Source organism: Pseudomyrmex gracilis, unplaced genomic scaffold (assembly GCF_002006095.1).
Source record: "Pseudomyrmex gracilis isolate BER0280 unplaced genomic scaffold, ASM200609v1 scaffold_27, whole genome shotgun sequence".
NCBI classification, from domain to species: domain Eukaryota; kingdom Metazoa; phylum Arthropoda; class Insecta; order Hymenoptera; family Formicidae; genus Pseudomyrmex; species Pseudomyrmex gracilis.
In genome coordinates, this window is record NW_018020611.1 from 641,320 (window position 1) to 653,570 (window position 12,251).

At 46.5% G+C, this 12,251-nt stretch overlaps 1 protein-coding gene across 3 annotated transcripts in view; it reads right to left on the minus strand.

Annotated features, from left to right (window-relative positions):
• LOC109852293 overlaps positions 1 to 12,251 on the minus strand; it is a 201,522-nt gene that overhangs the window by 77,814 nt on the left and 111,457 nt on the right. For all 3 annotated transcript variants that reach the window (XM_020423331.1, XM_020423333.1, XM_020423332.1), the window contains exon 7: positions 9,247 to 9,364. In XM_020423331.1, coding sequence (XP_020278920.1) covers positions 9,247 to 9,364 — 118 coding nt within the window. The remainder of the gene's footprint in view (positions 1 to 9,246; positions 9,365 to 12,251) is intronic.

Genomic DNA, 12,251 nt, shown 5'->3' on the forward strand with positions numbered 1-12,251 from the left:
GCCCGTGTCAAGCGGGACCTCGTTATGCACTTAAATCGCGCCGTGCCGTTTCTCACGACGTTCGCCGTCTCGATGGTTAAGGTTAAGGCGAAGCGCTTAAATCGCGATAACAACCGCCGAGCGTTTTTAGTGTCACCGACTGCTGAGTACGCGCGATTGAATTTGAAAAACATCACGGCGTGTTTTCGAATTTAAGACGAAGTACTGAGATACATATAATCATAACAATTAGGTGTTTACGAGATGTTTATTGTTATCGAATTGCAAAAAATAATCGAATAATATCACCAGAATAATTAACGATCATATTATCGCAATTTCTAATATAAACACACGGATACAAGTTTTGTTATTATTGTCAATAAAAAAAATTTACTGAATCTTTTGTTTCATCAACAAGATATTTTGTTAGCAACACAAAACTTCGATATATAATATAATTAAACATATAATAGATTTAGTAAATTTGTCCTAACAGTCACATAGTAATTGATCTTCTTGCTAGTTTAGCAAATTTTTTTTTATGCAGTAATCACATCAATAAGAATTTTACACAGAACTAAATAAATATAGAGAAACTATACATATATATATATTATATATTCTTTTAACTATATATACGTACACATATATCCGCTTATATGCAATAAAATATATACATATATCTGCCTATAAACAGATCGCGTCTCAAGCGCGGTAGCTGAAATCGCGCGTAAGCGCAACCTCAGCCGGCTAAACGTAACCCAGTTGTATCGGGTATCGCGAAACGGCATTAAGTTATGACACGTGGGTGGTTGGCATTAAGCATGCAACGTTTCTCACGCGGCTCCCGTGGCACCTACACACCCCCTTTTGTACTCTTGTCCTTCTCGCGCGCGCACAGTGGTGCAGTATCTAACGGTTACAATGCCGTGCTTTGTTGTTGCACATCGTAGTGCAGCGATCTATCCTAAATTGTCATCAACGCGACAGGCTACGAGAGAGTCGAGAGAGCGCGCGTATACACATATATTTCTCACTCCCGTCCCGTTTCCCTTCCTCTCCAGAGGTTACGACCGTCGTCGTCGACGACGTACCGTCGATTTCCCGGCCTGGCCGATCGATACGCGGTGAACTCGATCGGCTATACATGTATACACACACACACACACGTCAGCGTCAAACCGGGACGAGAAGGGGCCGCCTATGCAACGCTTCGTGACAACCTTCTCAAATTGCACGTGCAACTTGCGCGACCGAGACTTTCGAGTGGCGCGTTGCTGCTCCCTCAAGCAAAACTCGATAGCGCAAATCATACAGCCGGTACCGGCGAGTCGATGTACTCGGAGTGATTCTCGTAAAGGCGATAGCGAACGAGATAAAATCAAATCGCCCCGTCCTGGCTTTCTGTCGTTGCACATCCATTACGGAGTCACGTAAGAGACGACCTTCGAACCCGAGATCATATTTCCGGATTTCAGTGCGGAATATTCGCTACATTACAATGTTCGATAATGTTATTACTTCTCTCTCTACGTTATATCAAATTATTTCATCTTCATTCAATGTTTAATTTGTTTTTTTAAATTAGAGATTGATAATCTCTTTTTTTACATAAAAGAAATATCAAGAAACACGATCATGTTTCGCGGGGAACGACGAGACGCAGAAAACGTAATAACGTTTTTTTTTTATTCAAGCTGAAAAGCTCTCTCGGACATCTGATAATGTTTTCCTAAGCAGTTATTGATGCACGTCCGAGCGTGCGTGTACCTTCTCTACGGCTCAGTTATTTGCGCGTATTCCTCGTTTTACCGCGCGATGATAGATAAGAAGACAAGATCGAGGCACCCTTCGTCGTCGCGGAATCGTCGCGCGTTTATTATCGAACCCGGCCGTTTCCATGTAACCGTAATGACACGTCCCCGCCGGACTCAACGGCGCGGAACAGTTAGATCATACAGCGGCGGTCGTTCCCCGGAACTCCGGCGATCGCGTGTTGATAAGTAAATCACTTTGATTTCGCCGAGTTAAACCTCGCGCGACGCCCACGTTCCTCTCATCTCGCAACGACGTCGGGCTCATCAGCGCTCGCGAACACGCGCGCCAGCGTTCTTGCTTGACGTGTGATAAATATAGGTGTTAGTAAAGTGTGTGAGCTCGCGTCCCTCTCACGTCCCTTCGAACCAACAGGAACGAGATCGATTTGCGGGAGAGGCCCCGAAGTGGCCGTGTCGACACCGATCGCCCGTTAGCGCGCTTGACAGTTAGCGCTTTGCCTAAATTACACGTCCCACACGTCGAGCGAGCTAAAATGAAAGGGCGCCAGCGATAGGTTTTGTCGCTCGCCGGAGTGTCCCGAGTGTTGTCACTTCCTTTCGTGACGCGACGCGTTGAAAACCGGGAACGACGAGACCTCCAGCGTCGCGGCGGAAGTTGGCGTCGCGTTGTCGATGTCGCGCGGAATGGACCGGAAACTACTTTAATTATACAGCTATACTTGTCCGATGCGGTGCCAAGATAAGTTCATAACGCTCGTCGACGCTCAACGGTTAATTTCCACTCGTGCTTTCGCGGTTAACGATTTGATGGTTTAATATTTCGCGTGGCGTAATTTGATACGATGTAAGTGCGAACATATACTACATAAATTTCTCTCGATAATCCGATCTCTTCGTACGTCTCCGACAAGAAAATTACATTAGAGAATGTAAAAAACTGTGCTTGTTCTCTAAAGATAAAGCCAGGGTTGTTAATTGCGTCGCGGATTTACGATGCGCAATACAAAACTGTCAACTATATATGTGTATATACAAACAATACAAACTGTCAACTATATATGTGTATATACAAACAATACAAACTGTCAACTATATATGTATATATACATATATATATTGCTGCCCACTCTCCGAGCGCATTAGCGCCATTGTCAACCTAGACCCTGATGCGGCGTGCACGTTCGGCATCGTGAGAGTTCGTTCGTAACACGGCGAGGTTCAAAACCACGACCGCGTCATGGGTGGGCGAATGTTGTCGTCGAACGGGAACCGCGTCACGACCGACTGTCGGGTCGCAATTGACGTCGAGAGAGGAAAGTTCTGGGCGCGCGGCTTGACGGTCGCGCAACGTCGATAATTTCGCATCGCGGATATCAGATTTTTGCATCAGATGCGCGACAACACGATATCGTCATCGTCTCACAGCTCACAGAACTCTGCCTATCACGACGTAAATTTTCTTTTTTCTCTCACGAACTGTAAAAGAATATCCGCGTGGCGCAGCATGCGCAATCGTACACGGAAACGTCTTTCGAGCGAATGAGCGTGAATTATATCGTATAGAAGCGTCTAATAACCGCTTCGGGAATCCGCTTTTTTCCGCCAACTCGAATGGCCAAGGATCTGCAGTCTGACGATTGGTCGCGAATCATAAAGTTTAGTTAAATGTAGGAAATTAGCACGTCGTCGAGCGTAATGTCTTCGTAAAGACACCGGTGCGCGGCTGATGATCGTTTCGAGAATTTCGTGTTCTGCGATAGAGCACAAATTGGAAATGTCAACGCTACGCTGTGTATCGGAACATTAAAGATGTATACCAGACGATTAAAAAGAAAAAGCCGAGCTCATCTCTTTAAGTGTAAAACTTAAAAGAATATTATTAAAGAAAAGGATATACGCCATTAAAATAATCGTCCAATCGAATGTTCGCTTTAACATAACGGAACCGACCGTCGATTTAAAATCGATCGATTGCGCGGCGCGTGATCGACTGCGTGAGTGATTGACTTCTCGAATTTCGGAACCTTGAAGGGACGGGACGGGACGAGCGCGTATAGAAAGTCGAGCTCTCGAGCGCGTAAGTGGAGCGTTCGTCTGCGAACCACGGCAGATCGTGCGAATCGACGCTGAAAAACGCGAAGACCTATATTCTTAATAATGTTCTAATGCCGCTAATAGTGCTCTAACGAGCGCGTAAAGACCGACTTGTGTTCAAACATTACGTCTTTACGACGCTAATCGCGCGCCGCGCGATGGAGAAACTGTTACGCAAAAATCGCGCGCGCGGCTTTTCCCGCCCGAGAGCAAGAAAATGAAGCGAAGGAGCCCCCCGTAATTACACGGTGTCTCGCCGTGGAAAAGGAAAATACAAATGTTTGCGCCTAACAAAACGAAATGTATATACAGTCGGTATGATTACACGTTGCGCTGTGCGTGAATAAATTGAAGTGAATGCACGAGAAAGATCAACAGAACATTTGTGAAAACGTGCAATTGAAGAAAATAAAAAGATCGTCTATTTTTTCCGCGACCGTATCGTTTCTCTTGAACGGTTTTAGACGTAAATTAGAAAAAAAAAACCACCTACCCTGGGTGGTCAAGGGATAAAATATGATTACAATTAAAAAAGAGTGAAGAGACGACTTGCGGCGCGATCCGAAACGAGAAAAGGAGAGACCCGGACACTGCCAGATACGATCTTGGAAGTGGGTCGGTAAGCTGGCAGCTGCGGATCTTCCCGTCCCGGAGGGAAAAAGCGAACGATAGCGACGAGGAGGGACGTTTTTCGCCGAAGTCGTTACCGTTACCATCTCCAGAAACGAGGGTTGTTTGCCAGATCGACGAGAGAGCCGAGAAACGATCGCGCCGGTTCCTCCGCGGGAGGAAAGCGACGAAGGAGGGAGGAAAAGAGGGGATAAAAGGATTGATGCGCGTCCATAACTCATGTGGAAATGCGGTCAGGTGCACAACTGGATCAACGTGAGATCCCCCGCGATCCTATCGTCCTGCGATCTGCTTGCGCTGCTCGTGACTCTCCGTCCCACGATACACGATACATACACGACGGGTTGCCAGCCACCGATATGTTTTCCCGACTTACCGCTTTATGCTCGCGCGAGATCGTCTATTAATTATTATCAGTCGCGGTTGCGCGCGCATCTGGTCGCGGCAAACACCGACACGCGCTACTGAGCTTATCGGAGCGTCGTGCGAAGGTGATCGCGCGATATCGACGAGTTCTTCGTCGCGAATTCAATTCGCGTTCACTGCGAAAAGGGACGAGTCACAACAGGTCTGGTTTTTTGAGAGGAGAGGAAAGAGAAAGATCAAACATGCGCCATATTTTTTTCTCTTTTTATCACAAAATAATTAACGCGGCTTGTAAATTTGCCGTGAATAAAATCTCATTAATTCTCGTTATTAATAAGGAGGAGGTTTTGTCATAAATGCATTCTGGGCGCACTTTTTTTGCACACGTATACTCGCGCGCCAATCTCAATTTTGCACCCTCCTTTCTTAATATAACGATCAAAGAGGAGAGCTCCGATTCATCTCTCCGGACAAACCGGTGATGCGAGTTAACGGTGAAAGACGACTCGAGGTCAATTTTGCCCGGCGAATGCATTTGCGAATTACTTTTGGTGATTCGACCTTTCACCGCGACCAATCAAGTTATTACGCGTAACGCAAACCGCGGGAGTCTCGCTTGACGCTTAATATATTTCTCCCGTATGAGATATAAGCTTTCAAGCCGGCCATACTGCTGCAAGAGCCACTGCGATGAAACGTGACTTGTTACTTCACACTACGACAATCTCGAATTAAGAAAGTTGTACAGATCCGTTACACGCGCGCGCGAGCGAGATTTATCGTTTGTGCATCAACTTATTTTCTTTTACCTTTTATCGCATTACGAACACACGTGATTGTCTGTTGATGTTATTATTTGACGATTAATTTTCAACGTTCGTTCGCTGTGAAAGAATTATTATTAAATATTGTTTAATTATTTTATCATAGATATAAATAACTTCCATGTTTAAAAAACTTGCAAGTCTCAGTAATTTTCCTTTTTAATTAATTTCTATATAAAATATTTTTTAGATATTTTTATATAAAATGTGTCACAGCGCACGCGTAATATTTTTCTTAAGATGAAGATATATCACGTGTGTGGTTTCTCTTCTCGTTCACAACATTAATCGCAACCGCACAAACATAAGTGCGAACTCGAGTAGTTTAATTGAATCGAAAATGCGCGCGGTCGATTATAGACGACGACGCAAGCCGCCCACCGTATTGCAGTCGGCAAATTTCAATCAGTCAATAAACATCGTTCGATACTCCGCAGGCACATGCGCACGATTGGCGCGCTTTAACGCGCGATAACGGCGCGCGAGCGCTTTCGCCATTTCACCTTCAATCTCCGCGAAACCGAGGCGTGATCAGGTCGATTTTTATTAGAACTGCTCGAGACAGGTTTCGCGTCGGATCTAGGAAGCGACGTGCAAGAGTGAAAAGCGCCGACTTTGGGACGGCAAATGCCAGCAACCGGTAATTAGGAAAGCGAGCGTCTCTACACACGACGTCTTCATGACGCGAGAAGAAAATTAGCCAGTAGTTGCCAATGTCAAGATGTCGTTAACTTATACATACCTGTGGCTACGTGGTGTGTCATTACCATTATTATTATTTACAAGTTTACTGTTAACTCAATATCATTCCACGCACACATAACTAACGCTTTTTCTGTTTCGTCTGTAAAATTTGATTAAATCAACTTACGACAATATTTTTTGTCTCTCTCATGATTTTGTTATAATATTCCATTTGCAATTTTCTGAATCTAAATCAAACAAACATTTTATAAATATTTGATAAACAATTTAATAAACATTTTATTCGTCCTTCGAGTGAAGCGACACTTGACGCAATCGTGCACGAAGAGATGAAAGATCGTTCACCATCGTTTACGATCACGATATTAACGCTACGATAAAGATGCTAAGTACGGAGTTTCGAATACACGCGTATATGTGAAAATTCTGGAGTCAGTTTTACGCGAGGTTTCCCAGACGACGACGACGACGACGACGACGACGACGTTCGGTCGTTTTGTTCGGGAGCGCAATAAATCCGCATCGCCGGGCTTATCCGCGCGTAATCTGCCACCGATAGTCCGACCGGGCGCTATGTCAACGTCGTCCCGACGCTTTCCCACCGCGGCCGCAGAAAAATGCTAATGAATCCCGCGCGCCGTACGCCGCATATAACCGGCATGCTGATTTATGGCGATCGTGTTCCGCTCAGAGGATCATTATGACACCGTCGGCTTTCATCGAGCAAGCGGCGGCGGATTCCACACTTCTCCGCTCTCCTCCAAGATAGTCCGCGCGCGTACTTACGTGTGCGAGCGCGCGCTCCCGAGAGCCGCCGCGGTCTCTGCCTAGCCTTTCTTCCGGCAACGAAAGATATCGACACGTAACAATGCGTATTGTGGCCACGCGAGATGATAACTCGACCACGATAAATTAGAAGTATCGCTCTCCGATACACACACGGCGGCGAGTATATACCGATCCTGGGAACGCGAGCGATAAATCGGTTTAAACGCGCGCGAGCTTTGGATATCGCGACCGCGCGCGCGCGCGGTATCGACGCGGAAAATCGTCGGTCGGTTCTCGTTGTGTCTCGTTTCGATCTCCCCGCGTCGTAAATTCACATTAATTCTCCGGGAAGCGCGATCTCGCAAAATGATTTTCCGCGCAGAAATCCCCTCAATTATATTCCCGCAGATGTATCGCAATCCGCGAAGCCCACGGGGACGTCCGATCGGCTGCGTGAGTTAAAGTTCGCGCCGGGATATCGACGCGGTATGGATGAAATCGCGGAAATTTTCCGCGGGACTTTTTCCCAGACCCGTCATCGCCGGGGTATCCGGCGGGGAGAAAAAACGACGAGTCGCCGACGCGGAAACGTCGGCTCGGCTCGTGTCGAAGATGCCGAAAGATAGATCGGCGTGTTTCTCGTCGAGAGAGAGACGCCCGGAGCGTAATAGCGCGCGCTTTTCCTGCTCGCTCCTTCCGTCCCGTCCCGATATTCTCTTGTTCATTCGCGCTTGTGTGTGGTATCCCTGCACGGAAAACTATAAAGCCGCGTGATGACCGATACCTGCCGCGACGTTCCGTGCGGTGATGTGTTTTACGAGCTAGAGAATAAAACACATCACGCACGAATGCGGTCTTGAGCGTAGCGATGACGTTGCGATCCATCGACGAGAAACGCGATGTGCATCAAAGACGCCGAGGGATGAAATAAAACTGCACTTGTACTTGAATAGCAAAACGGAGTAACGTGCATTCTGAAGCTAAAAATTCTTGGAAGACATGTGCAAGGAATTTGTTTCTACATCTTGACTGTTGCGGTGTGGATATGTTACAAATTAAATCGAACATATATAAAATAGCAATTTAAAAAGTCTGTTGATGCAAAATTTGTTATTCCGAAGAAAGTAAACATTATGACTTCGCCATTTTATTCTCATTAATCAACATTAAATGTGGTTTTCAATACTTTAATTAAATATTGAGTAATTAATTAGTAATTCATTTCGATAACAATCTCGTTGAATATAAAATTTTCCGCGTACGAGCGTTTTCCGTAATTAAATCGCGCCGCGTCGATTTGCTCCGATTCGGTTCTCACGGTGTTCAATCGGCGCGATGTTGGAAAAGAAAGTGTTCTATCGGGCACGTCATATAAGCGTGTTAATTAAATAGCTTACAAACGAGAGGAAGCTTCGTTAGAAAGCTTGTAAAACGGAGAGATACAGCCGAGACCAGGCCCCAGGAAGGGAACGATAAGCCGCGATTTTGCTCCGCATCGGCGATTATAGTGGGCGTGTCCGCCGACTTCATGACGGCGGAAAATTATAATTATTACCGACACCGGCGTCGCAGGCGTGCGCGCGAGAGAGCACGTTTATTTAGCGAAAAACTCACTCGCTCGTTTGTGCGCGCGCTCGCGCGCTCCTCTTTCTCTCTTCCCCCGCGCGCGGAATTAATAAATTGCCAATTCGGTGCCGGATGATTTCAGTTATTATCGGCTACAACAGGCCTCGTTGAGAAGTACAGATGCCGGCCATAATAAATGGGTGTCTCACGCGCGCGAAGCGCAACGCGGCCGTAAAGTGTGAATTTTCTGCAGGTTTAAAAACAGCCTTCGCAAAAATTATCGCGGCCGCCGTCGTCCGCTAATCGAATTCATAAATTATGACCACAATCCGTTGGGCGCGCACGCGCGCGCGCGACTGATCCCGCGCGATAATCCCGCTTGATTTATCGGCAACTTGTGCGACTCTGTGTGGAATCGTACGGGTTGATTTCGACGTTCGTTCGTCCTTCTTTCTCTCTCTTTCACGAAGTTGATGCATTATGCGAACGCGCGACGAGAACACGCGGTCGGAAGATGACGGATATGTACATACCTAGGTAGACGAGCGAGGTAGAGCAGGAACGATGATGTCTCTCTAATGGAGAAGGCTTCTCTCGTGGATACGTTGTCCTCGAATTCGATAACTGGTCTTCCGACAACATCCGTGTATCCTGTAACAATCAAAGTATTTCATTCGCTATCGTTTTGCAAACCTTTTTAAAAACTAATTGTTCCCCACGCAAAAGTGTTTTATTATATCAAATCGACACAACAACTTGAATATCAAACACACAGCGTTTTACATCGTAATTTCGTTAGTTGTTCATTTACAAATGAAGACGTGAGGGCGAAGTCTTTTTGCAAGCTGAAACGTTGTTCACACGTACTCACGTTACTCCTTTGCACACTTTGACGTCGTGTAAGATATACACGCGATGGCGCAACGTGAATTATTTCAATGGTGCAGTAAAACGTCGGCTGATTGCGGAGCGTGATTCGATGAGCGATCGCTGATCGCAATCTCCGCCCGGTAAATAAATTATTAAATGACATCCTTTTAGTGTTGTTGTATCTCTCTACGTCTCGGGGAGTAGGTCATCTCTGAATAAGGTCTTTTGGCTAGGAGGTAAAATGCACCGGCGCGCAGTGACATTATAAACAATTCCGTGATCGTAATGGATAACGTCGAGCAACAATTCGTTTTCGTCCGTGTTACTTGCGATCGTGACGTCGGGGTCGTGACCCCGCCTATACACTACCGATCATTAAATACAGCCGACGCCTTTTAACGTTGCTTCGAGCTGATCTACGTTTGAGAACGTAATAATAAACGTTCGAAAGGACGTTTGTTCCGTCGAACAAAAATCGCAAGACTTGATCGCTAATTGATCTCACACTCAGCCCGTAATTACAAACAGCAGATTTGAAGATGAAAGCACAAAGTCTAAAATCTCACTACGTCGTATGTATGTGGTAATAGATCCCGATAGTCGCCGGTTACGTTGCGTAGCCGCGATACGAAAATATCATCGTCACTGTCTACAATGTTAACGAGCAAAATGCTAATCGTCTCACGAGCACGTCATGAGATCTCTCGAATCAACATATCACCTCCGCGATCGCGCAGGTAGACCGGCGTGGGCGTTTCTCTCCCGTGGGTTTCTCTCTTTTCACGCACGACGGGCCACCGCTCACGCGCCCGTTGTTGCGTTAATCGAACTGCATGCATCGTGGCCGCTTATCGCCGCGAGTAACGTGGTACAAACGCAACGGTGGGCGCGCGGCTTTTTTAACGATCGCGCTCTCGACGCTCGCTCGGATTACCATAACCGATCGATTACCGGCGCGCACCATGCGAGCGAAGGGTTTCTCCCGGAATGAAGACGTTAATCCGCGCGCGCGAGCACTGCGCCTACTCGTTCGAGAATTACGTCGCCTGCCACGACGATGTCGACGTGTATCCGCCGCTTTTATGCATTTACATGGTGAAATTAGCGGAACAGTAATAGAACAAGTCGAAAGAATACACGCCGATGAAACGAGGAAGTCGGTATTAAATTCAAAGCCTTAGTTTCGTTCTGATAATGGAAATTAAACAACTACAACGATCAAAGATAAAAAAAAAGTTCTAGGCAAATACATCACTTTCCATAAATGTTTTAGTTACATATATACAAAATTAATTTAATTAATTTGTTAATTTGACTAGTGGTTTAGCTAGTTCTGATAATGAAAATTAAACGATGAAAGTTATATATTTCTTAATTATATCGACTTAATTAAATTAATTTTTTAATTTAATACACACGCAGATAATCACTTTTTGCAATTAAATAATTAATTAGAATGAAAGTTACAAACCTCGTATAACGGTTCTGTCCATACGCTGTCGCTTCTTGTGTGTGTGTGTGTGTTTGTGTGGAACGACAATTGATAAGATTGTATACCGCACGTAACGAACTGCTGAAAGACGATTGTGATTGCTATTTTTCTACCTACATGAAAGCGATCTTCTCAAAGCGCGTTTTGTGCACGCGGAATATCGGCCACGGACTGCGATGATCAGCAGATTCGCTCGGACGCGTACACATTTATATCTATACATACGTACATACGCGTATATTCATTTCGCATAAGCATGTGCGCGCGCGTTTGCCGATCGTCTCTACAAATCGCCGATCGTTCATCATCATCGTCTCACTCCTACTCGATAAAGACTCAACGCGCGCGGCCCCGACTCGGCTTTTAACGTAAATCAAGCGTGCTTATGGTCGGCGCGACGTCTCTCCCCCTGAGAAGAAAGCCCCGTAGTTCATTCTGGAGGCGTCGATTCTTTCGGTCTCGTCGTCCATCCCGCGAGCGAGCGAGCGAGCGAGCGAGAGTGCGAGTCGCTCGCGCGCGAGCGAAGTAGCCGCAAGGCGCGCGCGTCGTTGTCGTCGTCGTCGTCGTCGTCGGGGCGTACAACGCGGGACTCGTGAGAAAGATGAACGATAGCCAGATGGATACGTCAATATGCGTACCATTAGCCGTTACTTTTTGGATTTATTGCCCGATGCCCCGTAAATCCCCCGTGATTTCTAATTACATGGCCGCGTTTGCTTCTCTCTCTCTCTCTCTCTCTTGCCGCGCGCCGCCTCTCCTCGCGAGAGAGCCTCCTCTCTCTTTCATCTCCTCGAGACTTCCTACTTATTCTCACCGGTCGGTCGTCTCTCGCGACCGCGTCGATCGGTTTCTATTAAAATGAAAACGTCGAACAGCGGCGGCGGCGGCAACGGCCGCGCGCGACGACGCCTGCCGCAACGTATAATTCACGAACACGCGATGAGTTATTATCCTCGATTTTATATCCGCCGCGGATATTGCGGGTCGCTCCCCCGAAGCAACGTCGATCTGTGACATGACCGCGATTTAACCGCCGATTGATGTCGTCGGATGAATCCAATAGGCAGCTAATCGCTTAATTAGTCGGCTGGATGGATTATCGAGCTACTGCGAAAATACAGTGACTCGCAGTCACGACGACCGCTCGAAACCTTGTTATCGCTCCCCGCTTGGATT